Source organism: Carettochelys insculpta, chromosome 4 (genome assembly GCF_033958435.1).
Source record: "Carettochelys insculpta isolate YL-2023 chromosome 4, ASM3395843v1, whole genome shotgun sequence".
Taxonomy (NCBI): Eukaryota; Metazoa; Chordata; order Testudines; family Carettochelyidae; genus Carettochelys; species Carettochelys insculpta.
The window spans coordinates 77,553,993-77,576,112 of record NC_134140.1 but is presented as its reverse complement, the minus strand read 5'-3'; the positions used below and the strand labels follow the sequence as shown (position 1 = coordinate 77,576,112).

The 22,120-nt window shown below is 48.5% G+C and overlaps 1 protein-coding gene across 1 annotated transcript in view; it reads left to right on the top strand.

Moving 5' to 3' along the window:
* RXFP1 (relaxin family peptide receptor 1) overlaps positions 1 to 22,120 on the top strand; it is a 152,342-nt gene that overhangs the window by 73,908 nt on the left and 56,314 nt on the right. The window contains exon 5 of the mRNA XM_074991881.1: positions 17,914 to 17,985. Within this exon, the coding sequence (XP_074847982.1) occupies positions 17,914 to 17,985 (72 nt within the window). The remainder of the gene's footprint in view (positions 1 to 17,913; positions 17,986 to 22,120) is intronic.

Below are 22,120 nucleotides of genomic sequence, written 5' to 3'. Positions count from 1 at the left end.
GCGGAGCAGCTGTGACATAAACACACAGGTACAGCAAAGAAAAGTAAGATAACATGGGGCAAAAGCACTGATAACACTGTTGGGCTAGAAACAAAGGACGTTTGCTTACTGGTACACTACAGTGACAACCAAAGGTGTGGGAATGGGCACCTTCTGAACAGTACCCTCCCATGGTGTTCAGGGCAGGGGATGCTGAGCTCCCCCACGCGAGCTTCACAGGATGTTTGGAGTGGGGGAAGATGAAGACTTGGGCAATGAGGGCAGCAGGGGCAGCACAGACTGTAGGGAGACTCTAACATCCAGCTTTCTTTCTTGAACCTCAGCCAGACACCTCAGCATGTCTGAGTGCTCCTTCATAATCCACAGCATCTTTTCCCGAGTGGCATGCTCTTGTTTAGTGAATGCTCTCCCATCCACCCTGTTCACGTCCCTCTTCTCAGGCACTGTAATCCACCTTGGCCTCTGAGCTCTGTCTTTTCACACTCAGCAGCTCATATTAACCCATTCAGCGTGGCCTCCTAAATATTTTTTTCCTGCCTTCTAATCTGACAGAGTCTCTGTCCTGGAATGGAGGATGTGCCAACATACAAGGTTTCAGCTGCAAGGAATGCAAAGCACAAGGGTAGCGCTCACCATTTTTTCCGGTGCAACATTAATTGCTTTTTATTAAAAAAAAAACACCCCTCAATATACTTCACTGCAAGGTAACCACACGTGCTGGTTATTGCAAGAGTCACTTTGCTGCTCCAGCTTGGTGAGTAAGGTCATAGGGCATGAGTGAGAGATTTTGTGCTGCTGCTTTAGTAAAGACATCCTTGGGTCACAGGTTGAACTTGAGAAAAGCCCCTTTCCCTCTAACAACCTGGATGGTGCTTGAGGACAGGCACCAGTGTGAAGTTCCCTCCCCCGCCCTCCCTCCCCTCCAATAGCCTGTTACAGAAGCAGCCCTGGCTAAGGCGGGGAAGGGAGACAAACAGGAACCACCCCCATTTTTTCTCCAATTCTGCTTGCAGTACATGGGGATCCCTTGCAACTACAGCCCAGTACATTTGGGAAAGCGTGGTTTTGTGACCCCTGGTTTACAAAATGTGGGGAGGGGTGGGATTACTTGCTGATTTGTTTGCAGTTTAAGGGCTAGCACTGAAAACTTCCCATTTCAGTAGGTGACCCTGTGTTATTTCCCAATCCTGAGGGCAACACAGGTGGGAAGGGAGCAGAAGCTGCAAGCGTTTGGTGCAGACTGTCCTTATGCCTCATTGATTCTAGCAGAGTTAATGCTAGAGTGGCACAGGAAAGTGTCCTGCCATGGTGCATGAAATAAGGCAGCCCTTCCCAGAAACCTGCTGCAAAGGGTTGCAGAGTACCACCAGGAAAGTTTCCTAGAGATCTTCACGGAGGACTCCCAAACCACCCCCATGCACACAAACAAGCTATGTGTAACTGAAGTGGCCACTGAAACCTGCTATTCCCTACTTTTTTTGTCCAGATTAAGCATAAGAAATAACAGTGTGTAAGCCCTAAAATTTGATGGGAAATGTTCACTGACCAGTGGTGCCTTCCCCAGCATCACATTCTGCTGCCAGCTGGTCCTGCAAAGGGTTGGGCTCCAGGGTTAAAAGCAGTTCTTGGCTATCAGGTAAAATGGGTCCTTCACTTGCCAGCCTCACATTCTCCTCATCAACAGTGTTCTTGTTGTTGCTCAGAGTCGCACCTGGTTCCTGGGAGGTATCTATGGAGCATTTTGTGTTAGTGGTGGGGTCACCATGGAGAATATCATGCAGCACCTCATAGAAGTGGTATGTCTGTGGGGCAGAACTACAATGATGGTTTGGTTCCCTTGTTTTCTGGTATATTTGCTGAAGCTCCTTTACTGTCACATAGCACTGTGAGTCAGCATTTCTTCTAATGGATGGGAGCTCTACCTGCACAGACTCATCTCCCCGTACAAGAATAAGATCCACCACCTCCTGTGAATCTTCACTGTGCTGGAGAGTTCTCCACATCAATCAAACAAGAAATGGGGCCTTAACAGGGGAACAGTTGTTTCTTGTGTACCTCGCTGATACGTAGTGGAGTTAAAAGTCCAAAGCAGTCACAGCAAATTACTGTGGGACACTTCCTGGAAGCCAATTCATTTGAATTACACAGCACAGTGTCTACATTGTCCCTATGTCAACCTGTGGATGTTGCCTCTCATGGGCTACGTCTACACGTGAAGCCAACATCGAAATAGGCTATTTCGATGAATAACGTCTACACGTCCTCCAGGGCCGGCAATGTCGATGTTCAACTTCGACGTTGCTCAGCCCAACATTGAAATAGGCGCAGCAAGGGAACGTCTACATGCCCAAGTAGCACACATCAAAATAGGGATGCCAGGCACAGCTGCAGACAGGGTCACAGGGCGGACTAGCGCTTCCGGGGCAACAGCTAGCTGCTCCCTTAAAGGGCCCCTCCCACATACACTCAGCCTGCACAGCATGCGGTCTGAGGAGCCATAGGCACACAGACCCCGGGCGCCGCAGTCATGGACCCCCAGCAGCAGCAGCAGCAGCAGCTAGAGGTCCACCCAGCCCTCCCGGCAGGAGCAGGGCTTGCCCTGGCCCATGCCATTTGGGAGGCAGCTGAGTACCTTCTTGCCCCAGGGGAGGAGATGCCCCCAGGGCAGCAGGGCTCAACCCCTACCCCTGCAGCATCCCGCTCCACCCCCCGCCTCACACGCCGGCGGCTGTGGAGCTACCCCACCAGCACTGACTGGTGGGAGCGGCTGGTGCTTGGGGAGTGGGACGACGACCACTGGCTCAGGAACTTCAGGATTAGCCGGCAGACATTCCTGGAGCTGTGCCAGTGGCTCACCCCCGCACTCAGGCACCGGGACACCGCCATGCGGCGTGCCCTCCCTGTGGAGAACTGGGTCGGCATCGCTGTCTGGAAGCTGGCCACTCCGGACAGCTACCGATCCGTGGGGCAGCAGTTTGGTGTCGGAAAGGCCACCGTCGGGGCTGTCTTCATGGAGGTAAGAGAACCCACAGGGGGAGGCCAGGGCAGGGCAGGGGGGCCAGGGCAGGGCAGGGCAGAGCAGGGGGGCCAGGGCAGAGCAGGGGGGCCAGGGCAGGGCAGGGCAGGGCCACGCACACCCTGCTCACCCCTCATTGGGGCTGTCCCATGTGCTTTCTCTGCAGGTCGTGCGTGCCATCAACGCCATGCTCCTGCACAGGCTCGTGAGGCTGGGGGACCCACATGCCACTGTCGCCGCCTTTGCCACCCTGGGTTTCCCCAACTGCTTCAGGGCTCTGGATGGGACTCACATCCCCATCCGCGACCCGCACCACAGTGGAGGACGATACCTCAATCGGAAGGGCTACCATTCAGTCGTCCTGCAGGCCTTGGTGGACAGCCGGGGACGTTTCCAGGACATTTACGTGGGCTGGCCTGGCAGCACCCACGACGCCCGGGTTTTTCGGAACTCGGGCCTGTGCCGCTGGCTGGAGGCGGGGACCTACATCCCCCAGCGGGAGATCCCTCTGGGGGACACCACCATGCCCTTCTGCGTCATCGCAGATGCGGCCTACCCCCTCCGGCCGTGGCTCATGAACCCGTACACGGGCCATCTCTCCGCTAGCCAGGAGCGCTTCAACGAGCACCTGAACCGTGCGCGCCAGGTGGTGGAGCGCTCATTTGGCCGCCTCAAGGGATGCTGGCGATGTCTCCTGACCCGCCTGGATGCGGGCCCCAACAACATCCCCCAGATTGTGGGTGCCTGCTGCGCCCTGCACAACCTCATGGAGAGCAAGGGGGAGACCTTTCTGCAGGGCTGGGCCGCGGAGGCCGGCAGGGCACACGTGCAGCCACCTGCTGCCCCCAGTCGGCAGGTGGACCCCGAGGGGACCCGGGTCCGGGAGGCCCTGCGGGCCCACTTCAACCACCAGGCCACGGGGTGAACTCTGCCCAGGCACCCTACTGCCCGCCCCTTCCTCCCCCACACTCCTGCCCCAATGCCCACACCATGGAGCACCCCACCGCGCCCCCCCTCCCACTTGTCCTGGACAAATGACAGCACGAACTTGTGGCTGAACGTAAACTTTTTTTTTGTCTTTCAGAAACTTTTTTTTTTTTTCAATAAATATGTCAAACACAAACCAAAAAGTAGGGACAAATGTTCAACAAAAGCAAGATGTGCACAAATAAAACAATACAACAACAAAGCAAACAAGTGTGCGCCATCAACCAAAAAGAAATCCAGGGAGGAGAACGAGGAGAACTATTTACATGGGGGGGACGGGGCAAACGGGGCACCAAAAAAAAACAGTCCAACTATATACACAACAACAAGGGGGGGGCCACGTCCCGGGCCCCTCACCCCTAGAGCCCAACACTGGGCGTGCCCGGCTGGGAGCCCCACCGTGCCTGCAGTCTGGTCCGCGGCTGGGTGGGAGCGGGCTGGACCGGAAGGTATCGGTGCCGGCGAGTCTCAGGTGGCTCCAGGGGTCCCTCGGCGCTGTGGCCCTCGCGGGTGGGTGGTGGGGCGACGGCGGACGGCCCGGCGACGGCCGGAGCAGCTGGTGGTGGGGCTGCAGGAGCGGGCGGGGCGGGCGATGGCTGGGCCGGCGTGGCATGGGGGGCCAGGTATTCAACCAGGCGGTTAAATGTCTGGATATAGGCCCCCCATGCCTCCTGGCGCCAGGCCAGGGCCCGCTCCTGCAGCTGGAGGTGCTGCTCCGACACCTCCAGCTGCCGGCGGAGGATGGCCAGCAGCTGGGGGTCCGTGGCCGTCGCCGGTAGTAGGCGCGGGGTCTGCCATCTTGCCCTCCGTGGGGCCGGTGGTTCCTCGGCCGAGGGGCTGCCCTGGAGCGATGGTCCCGGAGGGCTCTCCGGGACAACTGAGGCCTCGCCGGCGCTCTCTTCCGGTCCTTCAGATGGTGCAGGTGCAGGTGCAGGACACAGGAGAGGAGGGGGGAAAGAAGAATGGAGACAGGCGTTAGTGTGGGCCCCGAGCCGTGGCCTCTGTCCCCCCCGCCCTGTGCTGCAGGTTCCCCATCCCCGTCCCCGGGAGATGCTGCTGTGATGGACGGGGTTCAGGGGTCCCCCTGCCCTGCACCCTGTCCCCTGGTGGGAGCGACTCTCACTTCAGCCCGCAGGGTCTGAGAGCAGGAGAGGTTTCTTAGGCCACAGATGGCCAGTTTCTGGCAGGAGTGACAGCACCAGCTGTCGGGAGAGACAGTCCTTCCAACCCGTCGTGGGGAGAAGACCCCAAGGGGGGCCCCTCTAGGATGCAGCTTTCTCCCTCCTCTGGCTGACTGCCTACCAGCTCTCCCTTCCCCTAGCCTCTACCTGTGGCCCCCGCCCTCGCCCCCCAATTCCAAGCCAGCTCGGCTCCTCCCTCCTGTTTGTTCAGGGCAGAGGTGTCACCTGCCAGCTGTAGCGCCAGGATCCTCCTTTGGCCCTGGGAGCTCTTCGGCTCTTGTGGCTCATATGTAGCCTGAGTCTCCCTTTGGCACTCCCCCCACTCCATCACATGCTGCTGCTGCGGGGTGTCCCACCCCCTCCGCCCAGGGGCCCCTCGAGGTTCCGCTTCCCCCTGGCCTGGGGATGGGGTATGGCACTGTCATGCAGGGTGGGGGGGGGCAGGGGCTGATGGCTGCAGTGCTGTGAGGGCCATGGCCCTGGTGTCCTTGGGGCCATGGCCATGTGAGCATGTGGGGGGCCCTGGACACATCTCTGTTACCCCCGCCCCTCAAGCCCAGGGGTGTCCACCAGAGAGGGGTACCTACCTGTGGGTCCGCTCCACCGGTCCGGAGATCCCCGGGGGTCGGAGGCCCTGCTGCTGGTCTGAGGTGGCAGGAGGAGGATCTGCAGGCTGGATTCTGCGGAGGAGGAGCCCCCCTCCTCCTCCTCCTCCTCTTCCTGCCGCGATGTCCCGGGGATGGCCTCTGGGGGGGGCCCCCGGGGTGCGGGGCTTGCCTCCGGGGCGGACTCCGGCTGCAGGGCCTGCTGGGCCTCGTCAGCCAAGGTGTCAAGGGTGGCCGGAGGGGAGGAGGTGTGCCCGGAGTCCAGGATGTCCCTGAGCTCCCTGTAAAAGGGGCAAGTGACGGGGGCGGCCCCAGATCGGCCGGCCGCATCCCGGGCCCGGGCATAACCCTGCCGCAGCTCCTTGACTTTACTCCGGACATGGTCCGGAGTGCAGGCAGGGTGACCCCAGGCAGCCAGGCCCTCGGCCAGCCGAGCGAACGCATCCACGTTCCGCCTCTTGCTCCCCATTACCTGGAGCACCTCCTCACTCCAGAGCCCCAGCAGGTCCCGCAGCTCGGCCTCCGTCCAGGAGGGGCCCCGCTGCCGCTTCCCAGACTGCCTGGCCCTCTGGCTGGGCTGGCTGCCCTGGCTCCCCTTGGGGGGGGTCCCCTGGGGGCGCTGCGGGGGGCTGCTGGGCAGCCATCGCTGCTGTGTGGTGGGCTGAGGGCTGTGCAGGCTGCCCGCGTGTGCAGGCTGCAGCCTGCACGTTGCCTCAGCTTCCTGCAGAGTCAGGGCGGGGGAGGGGACCTTTAAGAGGCCGCTCCACGCGGCCACCAGTGAGCTGAGGGGCTGGAGAGAGCGTCTCTCAACCCCCCAGCTGATGGCCGCCATGGAGGACCCGGCAATTTCGATGTTGCTGGACGCGGATCGTCTACACTGTCCCTACTTCGGCGTTGAACGTCGAAGTAGGGCACTATTCCTATCCCCTCATGGGGTTAGTGACTTCGACGTCTCGCCGCCTAACATCGAAGTTAACTTCGAAATAGCGCCCGACGCATGTAGCCACGATGGGCGCTATTTCGAAGTTAGTGCCGCTACTTCGAAGTAGCGTGCACGTGTAGACACAGCTATGGAGGTGAAGTACAGAAGTTGACATTACAGGCAACTCAGTAGTGTAGACACATACATTATTAGATCAGCTTAACATAGCTGATGTTGACCTAAGTTTGTAGTGTAGACTCAGGCCTCCATGGTGATGCAGCTCTGAAAGGAGGTCCAGGCAGCCAAGTAACAATTTCCTGTCTGACAGATTCAAACCATTTCACATTGGTATCCACTATGCTTTTACTCTGCTCCTGGAATCATACAATCATAGGGTTGGAGGAGACATCAGGTCACCAACCCCCTGCTCAAAGCAGGACCAATAAATGTAATCAACTGCGGATGGATCTTGAATGGATACCACGTAACATAACACAATGCCCAGACGCAAGGGTGTGGCAAACGCAATACATGGCAACAAGCAGCATTCCTCAGGTTCACTGCTTTCCCATTGACTGGTAACGGGGGACAACCTTAGCCATTCATCTGATAAAGCAGGTCTTTGCCCTCAAAAGCTTATGCTCCAAAATATCTGTTTGTCTGTAAGGTGCCACAGGTCTTCTTGTTGCTTTTGAAGCTACAGACTGACTCAGCTGCCCCGTCTGAATCTTAGTCATGTGAGTCTTGCCTCTCTTACCACCTATTTAAATTCTTCAAGGCTTTTCATAATGCTGTTGCTCCTGCTTGTTGGAGAATTAAATACATTGGGGAGGGCGGGGTGAAGAGAGTATGCAAGAACCAATGACCCTCCCTTACCTTAGCCTGTTTTGGTAACAGGAAGAAAATTTTCCCATTGGACAAAACTGAAAGGAAGCCAGTGGAGTTTTTTTCACCATCTTGATGGCATTTTAGGGTATGTTTATTCAGCTCACAGCAGTGAGCCTCTGAGCCCCTGTCAAATACTCAGGCTTGCAAGGTTTACCCTACAGCACCAATAGTAGCTGAACAGATATTGCAGCTTAGACTATACAGCTACTAGTGAAGCCCAGGGAAGTGGTGAGTTTCAGAGCCTGAGCTGAAACTTCAAAGTGTTGTCTATACAGCTGTACCATGAGTCCAAGTCTACTGAGCTGGGCCCAGAAGCTTACTGCCATGGGCTGCTGCTGGCTGTGCAGGCAGGCCAATGGAGGCACAGCTGGGCCAACCAGCAGGACTTGAAAGTTTAACATTAAGAAGATAGTATTTAGCTCATTACAACTTGCAACCAGTATCCAGTGCAGATTAATGGCCAGTTCTGAGAGTCATGGAATGGACAGTTATTTGTGGACCTTTTGCCTATAGGAGTAGGGAGACCTGAAGTCATTGTCGATTGCGATCCACCTTAGTAATCTCTGTTCACTTTTCATGTGAGGGAGGCAGAGAGAAGTCAGAAGCAAGGTGAGTCCTAAAGGTAGTGCTGAGGATGTCTATCCTAAGCTATTGGCTATTTGGCAGGAGTCCTGTAGCCCCACAATGGAAGAATTTGTTATGTAGGCACATATCATCCCTCCCCACTGTTAAATTAATAAAGTGGCAGCCTGCTACATAAATCTATCCCATGCATCTAGTGTTGATTTGTCTGCATATTCTGATCAATATAGTGCTGTAACACATAGCTGTGCATTTTACTCCTGAATAGAAGGAATAGCACTTTATTTACACAAGCTGTTCCACCCTTCAAATTGTGTTATGAACTAATGACAATCCATGATCAGGCAATGCCAGAGCCAACTCTTCCTCCAAACATCTTTAAATTCTTTCTTTATATGCACAAGGTTCATTCATGTAGTGAAGAAAATAATGTTCCTGTTAATATTTCGGTTTAACTACCAGCATAAAGTTCAGGCTGCTCTGCTTGTGGAAACAACTCACTCAGCTCCCAAGTAATTCATTTTTTTCATATTATTTAAAAATAATAGTTAATATGGAGATATACCTATCTCATAGAACTGGAAAGGACTTCAAGAGGTCATTGAGTCCAATCCCCTCACTCAAAGCAAGACCTGCCACCATCCCTGATAGATTTTTTTTAATCTATTTGCCCCAGATCCCTAAATGGCCCCCTTAACGATTGAGCTCACAACGCTGGGTTTAGCAGGCCAATGTCCAAACCGCTGAGCTATCCCTACCCTATAACCCTCTCCACTGGTTAAGGAATGGTGTATTGGTGAACTGTGATGGGAATTCAAATGAAGCTTGAACTGGAAGGATAGTGGTTACGATATGCATCAGTCACAGAAGTACAACAGGTTTAAAGTAGGTGAAAAATGAGTTCTCCATGCTTAAGCAGAAACATGGAAAAACATATTTTAAAAGATTCTGACAGGATTTCATTTTCTGTGTAATTAAAATGGCTTCACCATGTGATTCCCAGATTCACTACTGTCTTCTGCAACACAAGAGACTTGGGTCAAAGTCCCAGTCCCAGTCGCTTGCTCCCTCAGTCAGCAAGTCCACATAGCACTGCAAAGGTGGCAGATTTGGCGCTGACCATCCCATATCATAGAACAGCCACCCTTCAAATTGATTTAAGGTGCAGCAATGATAAGGAGCCAAAGTGAGTACGATTTTGACCAGAAGGATAGTGGCTGTTAGGTGAGACCCTGCATGGGAAAGTGGAGAAAAGTGAAGAGAACACTGAAGATTGCTCGGAGCTCAGGTGTCTACCTCCTTTCTGAGAGGGAAAAACACAGTCCTACAATGCCTACCTGAGATCTCCACTACAGGCTGAACCTCTCTAACCCAGAACTCCCTCATCCAGCAAACTCTATAATCTGGCATGATTTTATCAAAACAAAAAAGCAGTCAAGTAGCACTTTAAAGACCAACAAAATAATTTATTTGATGATGCACTCTCATGGGACAGACCCACTTCTTCAGATCTATCGCCTTACCAGAACAGAGTCAATATATAAAGCACAGAAGTCCAAAAATTGTTATCAAGGTTGACAAATCAGAAAAATTGTTATCAAGGTTGGCAAATCAGAAAAGCAGAGGCTGGAGGTGTGGGGTGGGAAAGTTAAAAGTTACCTCAAACATCAAAGTGTGTCAAGGAGGCCATATAAAGGGCCAGGGAATTGCTGTCCCTGTTCAAACCATGTGTTAACATGTTGAATTTGAATATAAATGTTAGTTCAGAACATTATCTCTGTAGACGGCTGTTAAAGTCACTTTCCTGCAGAACACAAACTCTCCGGTCTGTAACAGAATGACCCACTCCATTAAAGTGGCTGACAGGTTTGAGTACAGGGATCAGAGAGGTAACCGTGTTAGTCTGTATCTTCAACAACAACAAGAAGTCCTGTGGCACCTTATAGACTAAAAGATATTTTGGAGCTTAAGCTTTTGTGGGCAAAGACCCGCTTCATCAGATGCATGAGTGGAGGGGGGTGGTTTCAGAGGGGTATTTAAAGAGTGGAGTCCCAGTAAAAGGGAGGGCCAGAGCTGACAAGGTCTATACACTCAGGGTGAAAAAGGCCCATTATCAGTAATATGTATGAAGAGAGTCAAAAACAGGTGAGATAAGACGGGGGGATATGGCCCATTTTCAGTCTAATGTGGAGATGTTAACACCTAGATCAGAGAAGCTCCTTTTGTAAGGTGTGAGCCACTCCCATTTTCTGTTTAATCCTTGGTTTAATGGAATCATATTTGCAAATAAATTGCAGCTCAGAGATTTCTCTCTCCGTTTGATTTCTGAAATTTCTTTGTTTCAGGACTGCCACCCTTAACTCTGCTACTGAGTGTCCAGGGAGATTGAAGTGTTCTTCCACAGGCTTCTCTACATTACTCTTCCTGATGTCTGATTTATGTCCATTTATTCTTTTACAGAGAGACTGTCCAGTTTGGCCAATGTAAATTGCAATGGGGCATTGCTGGCACATTGCTGGCATATATTATATTAGTAGATGTGTAGGAAAAGGAGCCCCTGATGGTATGGTTGAAGTTAGGTCCTGTGATGATATCACTGGTGTAGATATGTGAGCAGAGTTGGCAGCAGGGTTTGTTGCAATGATTGATTCCAGGCTTAGAGTTACTGTTTTGTGATCTATAGTGGCTGGTGAGGATTTGTTTAAGGTTGGAAGGCTGTCTGTAGGCGAGGACAGGCCTGCCTCCCAAGGTCTGTGAGAGTGAAAGATCATTGTTCAGGATGGGTTGCAGATCACTGATGGTGCGCTGGAGAGGCCTTAAGTGGGGGCTGTATGTGACGGTCAGTGGTGTTCTCTTGTTTTCCTTGCAAGGCCTGTCTTGTAGCAGGTGGCTTCTGGGTACCCGTCTGGCTCTGTCAATCTGTTTCCTCACTTCCTTAGGTGGGTATTGTAGTTTGAGGACAGCTTGGTAAAGGTCTTGTAGACGTTTGTCTCTGTCTGATGGACCAGAGCAAATACGGTTGTACCTTAGTGCCTGGCTGTAAACAATGGATCGTGTAGTGTGCCCTGGACGGGAGCTGGAGGCGTGTAGATAAGCAGAGCAGTCCGTGGGTTTTCGGTATAGGGTGGTATTTATGTGACCGTCACTTATCTGCACAGTAGTGTCCAAGAAGTGAATCTCTTGTGTGGACTGGTCCAGGCTAACGTTGATGGTGGGGTGGAAACTGTTGAAATCACGGTGGAACTCTTCAAAAGCCTCCTTCCCACAGGTCCAGATGATGAAGATGTCATCAATGTAGCACAGGTAGAGGAGGGGCACTAGGGGACAAGAACTGAGAAAGCGTTGTTCCAGGTCAGCCATAAAAATGAACCGCTGTGCTTATTTACACGCCTCCAGCTTCCATCCAGGGCATACTACGTAATCCATTGTATACAGCCAGGCACTAAGGTACAACCATATTTGCTCTGATCCATCAGAGACAAACATCTACAATACAATGTATAAAATATCTGTTAATCTATAAGGTGCCATGGGACTTCTTATTGTTCAGGTTTGAGTACACTCATCCCTCACTATACGAGCACAATTGGTTCCCAGCTTCTCGCTCATAAGCAAGAACTTGTAAGAGGAACACTAAATTCCTATTAAAATACATGTAAAAGTCTCTAATTGGTTTCTAAGGGCTCCTAACTTGGGGAAGAAGTGGCAGCAGGTGACTGCTTTTGAAGGGCAAGTTAACCTTGGGTTGGGGAGGGTTAAAGGCTGGGGGGCAGTTTGGAGCCATGAGCGGGAGGGAGGATTAAATTCTGGTGGGGGGGTTCTGGCTGCGGGGCCGTGGGGGATACAAGCAGTCGGGGGGAGTCTGGCTGCTGCGGTTTGGGGCTGGGCGGGGTGGGGGGCATCAGGCTGCGGGGCCAAGGGTCCGGCAAAGGGGTCTGGCTGTGGGGCCAGTTCGGCTGCAGCAGTACAGGGCTGGCAGGTAGGTCTGGCTACAGGCCACGGGGCCAATTATGCTGCCATGGTATCAGGCCATGTGGACAACAGGGGGATCTGTCCGCAGGGCCGGTTACACTTCTTCAGACCATAGCCATACCAGAACAGACTCAATATTTAAGGCACAGAGAACCAAAAATAGTAATCAAAGTTGACAAATCAGAAAAATATTATTAAGGTGAGCAAATCACAGAGTAGAGGGGCAGAAAGTGCAGAGGGGTGTCAAGAATTAGGTTAAGCTAAGTATGCAAAAAAGGCCCTATAATGATCTAAAGAATTCCCATCCCAGTTCAAATCACGTGTTAATGTGTCGAATTTGAATATAAAAGAGAGTTCAGCAGCCTCTCTTTCCAATCTGTTGTGAAAATTCCTCTTCAGTAAGATGCAAACCTTCAGGTCATTAACAAAATGGCCCACTCCCTTAAAATGCTGGCTGACCAGTTTGTGGATCAGGAGTGGTTTTATGTCTGTTTTGTGCCCATTAATTCTTTGTCTAAGAGAGTTTGAAGTCTGTCCAATATACAAACCATCTGGGCATTGTTGGCACATATATATGATGTGAGCTGAGGAACATAAGAATGTGCCTGTGATTCTGTGACTAACCTGGTTAGGGCCAGTGATGGTATTTCCAGACTAGATATGTGTACAAAGCTGGCAACGGGCTTTGTTGCAAGGAAAAGTTCCAGAGCTGGTGTTCCTGCAGTATAGACTGTGGTTGTTGGTAAGAATCCTCATAAGGTTGGGAGGTTGTCTGTAGGAGAGAACAGACCTGACCCCAGGAGCCTTCTGGAGTGTGGTATCCTGATTAAGGATAGGTTGTAGGTCTTTAATAATGTGTTGCAGTGGTTTGAATTGCGGGCTGTAGGTAATGACCAGTTGTGTTCTGTTGTTGGCTTTTTTGGGCTATCTTGGAGTAGCTGGTCTCTGGGTATTCGTCTCGCCCTGGCAATTTGTTTTTTTTATTTCTCCTGGTGGGTAATTCAGGTTTATGAATGTTTGGTAAAGATCCTGTAGTTTTCGATCTCTATATGTAGGATCACAGCAAATGCGATTGTACCTAAGGGCTTGACTGTAAACAATGGATCTAGTTATGTGTGCAGGATGGACACTAGAAGCATGTAGGTAAGTATAGCTATCAGTGGGTTTCCAGTAGAGTGTGGTACTGATCAGGCCATTTCATCACCTAATAAATTATTTTGTTAGTCTTTAAACTGCTACCGGACTGCTTTTTTCTTTTCATAGTGTATAGACTAGCACAGTTTTTTCGCTGTAATTAACATGCTTAGGGCCAGTGACAATATCTCCAGAATAGATACATGGACAAAGTTGGCAACAGGGTTTGTGGCAAGGAAAAGTTCCAGGATTAGTATTATTGTGGGATATCCCATGAATGAATCCCATGAGTTCGTTTACCTCGGGTCCACCGTCACTGACACCCTGTCGTTGGACACTGAGCTAAATAGGAGGATCGGAAAAGCGGCCACAACTCTGTCCAGACTCAGCAAGAGAGTGTGGAATAACAACAAGCTGTACACTCACACCAAAATGCAAGTCTACAGAGCCTGCATCCTCAGCACCCTCCTTTATGGCAGCGAGACTTGGACCCTGTATGCCCGCCAGGAAAAGAGGCTGAACGTCTTCCATTTGCGCTGCCTCAGGCGCATCCTTGGAATATCATGGAAGGACAGAGTGACCAACACCGCCATCCTCAAGCAAGCTGGAATCCCAACTATGCACACCCTCCTCAGGCAGCGTCGGCTCCGCTGGCTTGGCCACGTCCACAGGATGAGTGATGGAAGGATTCCAAAAGACATCCTGTATGGTGTGCTAGCCTCTGGCAAAAGACTTCCCAGACGCCCCCAGTTGCACTACAAAGATGTCTGCAAGAGAGACCTCAGAGAGGTAGACATCGAGCTGGACAACTGGGAAGAACTAGCAGACGACCGCAGCAGATGGAGGCAGGGGTTACACAAGGGCCTTCAGAAGGGAGAGATGAAGATCAGACAGCTAGCAGAGGAGAAGCGAGCGCACAGAAAGCACAATAAGGACTTGCCAGACACCCACCACATCTGCAAGAGATGCAGCAAGGACTGTCACTCTCGTGTGGGTCTTCATAGTCACAATAGATGCTGTAAATGAAGTCCTCAATTGAAACTTTCAAGGGCACGATCCATAGTCTATGCAGACTGAAGGATGCCTCCATATCCCATGAATGCCAGAGAGAATCCTCATAAGGTTGGGAGGTTGTCTATAGGAAAGAACAGGCCTGTCACCTAAGGCCTTCTGGAGTGTGGCATCATGATTTAGGATATGTTGTAGGTCTTTAATGTTGAGTTGCGGTGGTTTAAGTTTGGGGCTATAGGTAATGTCAACCTTTATAACAATTTTTGGACTTCTGTGCTTTATATATTGAGTCTGTTCTAGTAAGACTGTGATCTGAAGAAGCTGGTCTGTCCCACGAAAGCTCATCACCTAATAAATTATTTTATTAATCTTTAAAGTGCTACATGACTGCTTTTTTTTGACAGAATACAGACTAACATGGCTAACTGTCTGTCACTATTGGCATGATTTTAGTTAGCTGGACAACCACATGTCATGGGTGGCCAAGTTTACTGTGATCCCATACAGTTTGGTTATAGCCACCTGTTCAGTCTCTCAGTGTTCTGTGCTGCTATTTTTCCACTGTTTAGCTGTGACATCTTCTAAGAGTCCAGTAAGCAATCTGCTAGAAAATATTGACCGCCCATGGTCCGGTAAATTCTCTTGTCCAGCACCCTTGGGACCTAACCAATGCCGGTGGAGAGAGGTTCAACCTGTAGTAATTTTATGCAGGATACACTTGATCAAACACCTAGTTCTCACTTCTGGGTCCCCCGAGCTGATATTGCTAGGGTAAGTCTACAATGGAGCTAGGGAGTGTAATTTCCAGCTAAAGGAGACATAGCCATACCAGCTGTGGTGAAGCTAACATGCTAACATGCTAAAAATAGAAGTAAAGCTACAGTGGTACAAATGACAGGTGGAGATAACCCCCTGAAGGCATACAAGACTTAGACTGCGTCTACACTATGAGCTAAAATTGATTTTATTAAAATTGATTTCTTAATGCTGGGTTTTATCCATTCGATTTTGAGCATCTTCACCTTCCCATGTGCTCCCCACCAAACTGACTTGTTGCTGCCACACACAAGTAGCTTAAATTGAGTGCTGCAGCAGTGTATTGTGGGAACCTATCCCACAGTGGCCTAAGTCCCATAGCATTCTGGCCCCACAAGTAGATGTGGGCATATGACGACGTCGTCCTATATTTCATTCCCTTCTTTCCCCTGCCATGTTAAGTATGTTTGAGTAGACACAGGTGCTACACTGAAACTCAAGTGAATCATTGAAACAGTTACAGCCCAGGACAGCTAAAAGACCACAGACTCCAGCCATGTTTGGACCTGCCAGAAAAGACCCTCAGAAGAAGAATATTCCTCACTTCAAGACTTATTTCAAGAACTGTGGTAACTGTATAGCTACTACATTGCTTTCATTGAAACAGGTACAGCTAAAAGATTCCTGGCTACAGCCGGCACCCAAAAATGGTGACGTTGATAGCCCCAAAACCGTGATTGCCCAGGAAGACCCACCACCTGCCAGCATGCCTAGACTGTGATTAATTTTGGCCTTGGATATGGATTTAGATCTCCCGGAAAAGAGGACTCTAAGTAGACATGGGTGCTACTCTGAAACTTGAGTGGATCATCAGTGACGGCTCAGGGCAGCTAAACGACAGCAGATGTTTGACAGCCCCAAAAAACCATGTCCACCCACAGACACCCACTACCCGCCCCTATTAGCAGTGTGCCTAGGCTTTAATTTGGCCTCGGATGTGGATTTAGACCTCTTGGAAAAGAGGATCTGAAATTGTGACTGCCCACAAAGACCCTTTCATTTTGTTTGCACCTGAATCTGGATTTATGCCCCCTGACAAAGAAGATCCTTAGAAGGAGAATGTGTTTAAGTAGATGAAGTTGCTACACTGAAACTCGAATCATTGAAACAGTTACAGCTCAGGGCAGCTAAAAGACCCCTGAATAAAGCCAGACTCTTTGGCCTCTGAATTAAGCCCCTACAAAAAATTTGGTCTCTAGTGACAAAGTATTTTCTTCCATTGACCGAAAATTGTGTCCACCGAGGGACAGATAAAAGACCCTGGGCTACAGCCAGCCCCCGAAAATCATGACCCTCACCATGTGCAAGCTGTCTGGCAGCTTGTGCAGCATGTACTTTTATTGGTTCGGGGTCAAGCCACGTGATGTGTCTGGGCTCAGGAAAATTCAAGACTGCATGGTACCGCCATCAGGAAGGAAGAGAGAGGATGTGGTAGGGTCAGGACAAAATGTAAGTGGCTGAAAAGAAGTTTCTCATCCAAGTACAACCCCCACCCACAAACTAGCTGCTATGTGACACGGCAAGGGAAAGTTCCAGAATGTGTGACACCTCTCAGGGAGGGAAGAAAGAGGATGTCAGGGACAGGACAACATGTATACAGCTAAAAAGAAGTTTCTCATCCTACCAGACAAGCGTGACCCCGACCCACAGCCTAGCTGCCACATGGTATGAGGAGCAGGGGGGCAGGCAGTGGCTGGTGCCAGGCAGCACAGAAAAAAAATGCAGCTAGCAGGGGTATACACAGAACCACAGACCCCACAACTGTGCTACTAGCAAATAAAAAGAAAGATTTTTCAGCCTCTCATGATCCTACAGCTACATGCTTCCAGGTGCCAAATTGAAATGGTCTTCCTGTTGAGAGTAGTGGAAATGTAAGAGGCCACAGCAGAGAACTGTGGGGCATTGTGGGGCACCTATGGGACATCTGTGGAGGCTAATGGATTTGATTGAAAGACATGGCTCGCCCTCACTACCCTTCATTCAGAATTTTAAATACGAACTGAACACTACACCCGTCAGGCTACTACAATTTTAGGATTTCGATATTATGTCTATTTTAGTGTTCCATAAATCAAGCTAATGGAATTTACAGTGAGAACAGGCACTTGGAAAAATTGGGCTAGCTGACTTTACATTGATATTGTCTCGTAGTGTAGACTCAGCCTTAGACACCAGGTTTGCATTCAGATGATTAGTCCGTCCTGTCTCTTGCGCTGTGACAGCTACACTTCTGTTTTTGGCATGTAGCTTGCTGAGCAACTGTACCTATGTCTCTTCAAACTGTAGATTACACCCTTCTGTTCAAGTACAGACATACTGTTAGCCTTTTTTGGTAAGATTACTTTGCCAGTTTAATTGAATTTTACAGTGGCTGCATCATATGCAGCTGATATATTTTGCATAGTGGGGGAAGACTTACATAGTGGGGGAAGATACAGTGCTTATGAAACTCAAAGCAAAATGCAGCCTAGAAACATAAAGAAAGTGAACTTTACCCCCAATCTGTCTAACCTACCCTTTTCCTTTTTCTCTTCCAAACTCATCCCTGATATGAATCCTTTGAGGCAAATGGATTTTAATGATCTAATATGTGCAGAAGCAGTAATCCCTTCTCTGTTTACTTTTCTAACTATACATCTATGAATGCTGGCATGTAGGGTAAGCTTACTGGAAATAGAAATTTCTGCAAACTAAAACACAGTACAAATTCATTAGAGCAAAATAAAGTTAACAGAGTTATACTGGTGATGAATTTGACCAACTTTGTGTATTTACAGAGTAATTTTTTTTTTATTACAGGTCCCTTCAATGGAATCAACTAAGAAAACTTTCAGCTGATAGTTTCAAGAAGTACCAGGACCTTAAAAATCTGTAAGGAATTGGTTTAACATAAAAACTTAAATAACAGCAAACTCTGATAAGGCAATTTCATGGCTTACTGACAAAAACTCTGATTATGCTAAAAGTTCTACTGTTTCTTACTGTTCACTGAAATTTTCATTCATTCAAGTTATTTTTGTTCAAATAGCCTGATGAGGCTAACTAAATTTTCTAGACATTACATTATTATCATTTGGAATTTTGTACGTTAGAAAACTAATAACAACGTGGATCATAGACTCATAGAACACTAGAACGGGAAGGGACCTCGAGAGGTCATTGAGTGCACTTCCCTGCCCTCTTGGCAGGACCAAGCACTGTCTAGACCATCCCCCATAAGTATCTATCTAACCTGATCTTAAAAATCTCCAGTGATGGAGATTTGAATGTTTGTCCAGATCATTTTGACCCTATCCACAACATCCCTAGGTAATTTACTCTACTGTTTAACCACCTTGACAGTTAAGAAGTTTTCCCTGATGTCTAATCTAAACCTCCCTTGCTGCAGTTTAAGTCTATTGCTCCTTGTCATATCCTCAGAGGCCAAGGAGAACAATTTTTCTCCCTCCTCCTTGTAACCCTCTTTAAGGTACTTAAAAACCACTATCATGTCCCCTCTAAGTCTTCTCTTTTCTAAACTAAACAAGCCCAGTTCTTTCCGTCTTCCCTCATACCTCATGTTCTCTAGACCTTTAATCACTCTTGTTACTCTTCTCTGGACCTTTTCCAACTTCTCCACATCTTTCTTGAAATGTGATGCCCAGAACTGGACACAGAGGCTTAACCAGCACACAGTAGAGTGGAAGAATGACCTCTCATGTCTTGCTCACTGCATTCCTGCTAATGCATCCCAGAATCTTGTTTGCTTTTTTTGCAACAGCAGCACACTGTTGACTCACATTTAGCTTATGGTCCACTATGACCCCTAAATCCCCCACCGCAGTACTCCTTCCTAGATATTCGTTTCCCATTTTGTATTTATGAAGATGATTGTTTCTTCCTGAGTGGAGTACTTTTCATTTCTCCATATTATACTTCATCCTGTTTGCCTCAGACCATTTCTCCAGTTTGTCCAGAACATTTTGAATTATGACCCTATCCTTCAACGTAGTTGCAACCCTTCCCAGCTTGGTATCATCTGCAAATTTAATAAGCATACTGTCTATGCCAATATCTAATTGTTGATGAAAATATTCAATAAAACTGGTTCCAAAACAGATCCCTGAAGAACCCCACTTGTTATGTCCTTCCAGCATGACTGCGAACCATTAATAACCACTCTTTGAGACTGGTTATCCAGCCAGTTATGCACCCACCTTATAGTGGCCCCATCTAAGTTGTATTTGCTTAGTTAATTGATAAGAATATCATGCAAGACCATGTCAAATGCCTTATTAAAGTCTAGTATACCACATCCACTGCTTCTCCGTTATCCACAGGACTTGTTATCCTGTAAAATAAAGATATCAGGTTGGTCTGGCATGATTTGTTCTTTACAAACCCATGCTGGCTGTTACCTATCACCTTATTTTCTTCTAGATGTTTGCAGATAAATTCTTTACTTATTTGTTCCATTATCATTCCCGGCACTGAAATTAAACTAACTGGTCTGTAGTTTCCTGGGTTGTTCTTTTTCCCCTTTTTATAGATGGGCACTATACATGCCCTTTTCCAGTCTTCTAGAATCTCTCCCAACTTCCAGAACTTTTGAAAGATCATAGCTAAAGGCTCATAAATCTCCTCTATCAGCTCCTTAAGTATTCTAGGGTGCATTTCATCAGCCCTGGTGACTTGCAGACATATAATTTTTCTAAGTAATTTTTAACTTGGTCTTTTTTTATTTTATCCTCTAAACCTACCCCCTCCCCAATAACATGCATTATGTTAGTCATTTCTGCATCAACCTTCTTGGTGAAGACCAAAACAAAGATGTCATTAAACACCTCTACCATTTCCAAGTTTCCTGATATTGTTTCTCCCTACTCACTGAGTAGAGGGCCTACCTTGTCCTTGGTCTTCCTCTTGCTTCTAATATATTTCTAGAATGACTTCTTGTTACCCTTTTTGTCTCTAGCTAGTCTAAGCCCATTTTGCGCCTTGGTCTTTCTAATCTTGCCCCTGCATGCATGTATCGTTTGCTTATATTCATCCTTTGTCATTTCTCCTAATTTCCACTTTTTATATGACTCCTTTTTGATTTTGAGATCCTGCAAGATCTCCTGGCTAAGCCAAGGCACTCGTTTACCTTACTTTCTATCTTCCCTATGCAGCAGTATAGCTTGCTTCTGGGCAATTAATAATGTCCCTTTGAAAAACTGGCAAATTTATTTAGTTGTTTTTTCTCTTAGGCTGTGTCTGCACTATAAGATAAATTTAAATGTATTAGTATAGATTTTGTAATTCTGGAATTTATAAGTTCGAATTTGCCCATCCTCACCTACCCGCGTGCTCATCACAAAGTCGCCTTATTGCTGCCTCACTCAACTGGCAAACATTGACTGTTGCAGCAGTGCATTGTGGGGACCTATCCCACAGTTCCCTCATCCCCATAGCATTCTGGGTATGCTCACTGGTCTTTGAGATCACCTTCCCACATTGCATTTTCCTCATTTCCCTCCCATGTTAAGCAAATGTCCATTTTTCCTGTTGGAAGGAAGGAAAAGTATCCACAGATATGGCACAACATGGGTGATGGCAGTGAAATATCCCTGAAAAGCTTGAAGAAAGAGAAGATGGGAAAGTTTTTGAAAAAGGGAGTTGCTGAGGGAAGGGTCTTTGGCTTTCTGGTGCACTATATGGCTTCTGTGCATAGGCTGTGTTCTCAACCGGCCATCCACTGAGTGTGTCACCCCCCTCGCCCTGTGATTGCATCCGATCCCTGAAAATAATACAGGGGTGGGCTGTATTCTCAAAGTTAGAAGATAGGGGATAGAAAAGTCTAGGCAAAAATTTTGATTTCCCTCTTCACTACACAAACATTTCCAGCATGGGTGATGTCACTGAACTTATAATGGAAACAAGAATCTCAACTGGCCCTCCCCCCACATGGGTTTTTTTTTTTGACGGGGGGTCAAAGCATGAAGACAGATAAGAAATCTCAGGAAAAAAATGTATAACAGAAATATCAAACCAGCAGGTGTCTGTAATGGACAGCAAGCTCCTGAAAATATTTTTGGCAGGTGGGGATCCAGTGGTCTGCAGCTGCTGAAGTAGCTGAAGTACAACTATCTTAGCTGCTGGGGAAGACTTCCCTCTGGTGACAGCAAGTCCTGGAGTATCTTAGCTACTGGGGGACACTCCCCTCCCCGCCCTGGCAACTGCAAGCACCACTGGTCCCTTGCTATGGGCGTGACGGTGTTCAATGTGAAGCCAGTTCAAGTTGTCCCCTGGACTGTCTTGGCTGCCAGGAGAGGCTTCCCTCCAGCAGCAGCAAGCCCTCCTGTATCTTAGCCATAGTGTGGGCACAGCCTCAGTCTTCCCTCCCATGGGACCTTACCTACCCGCTCTCTGAGTTTACCAAAATGTGCTTTTCTGAAATCCATTGTCTCTATTTTGCTGCTCTCCCTTTCACTATTTCTTAGAATCATGAACTCTATGATTTCATGGTCACTTTCTCCCAAGCTACTTTCCACTTTCAAATTCTCAACAAGTTCCTAGTTTCTAGAACTGCTTTCCCCCAGTAGCTTTTTCCACCTTCTGAAATATAAAATTGTAATCCATGCAGTCCAAGAACTTTCTGAATCTTTTGCGCCTTGCTGTGTTAGTTTCCCAACATAAGTTGGGATAAAACAAAACAGCAATCATGTAGCACTTTAAAGACTAACAAAATGATTTATTAGGTGATGAGCTTTTGTGGGACAGACCCAGTTCTTCATATCTATAAAATTTCCAGTTCAGACCCAGATATACATTACAGAGGTCTAAAAAAATTGCACTAAAAACTGACAAATCAAATACATGAACTGAAGGAGTGGGGTGAGGGGTGAGGAAGATAAAGTGTCTGGCCTGAGATCGTTAGGAACATCAAAGGAACATCAAAGGAAGGGAAGCAGTCCTTGTAATGCATGAGATAATTGCTGTCTTTGTTCATACCACTTGTTAATGTGTCGAATTTGAATATGAAGCC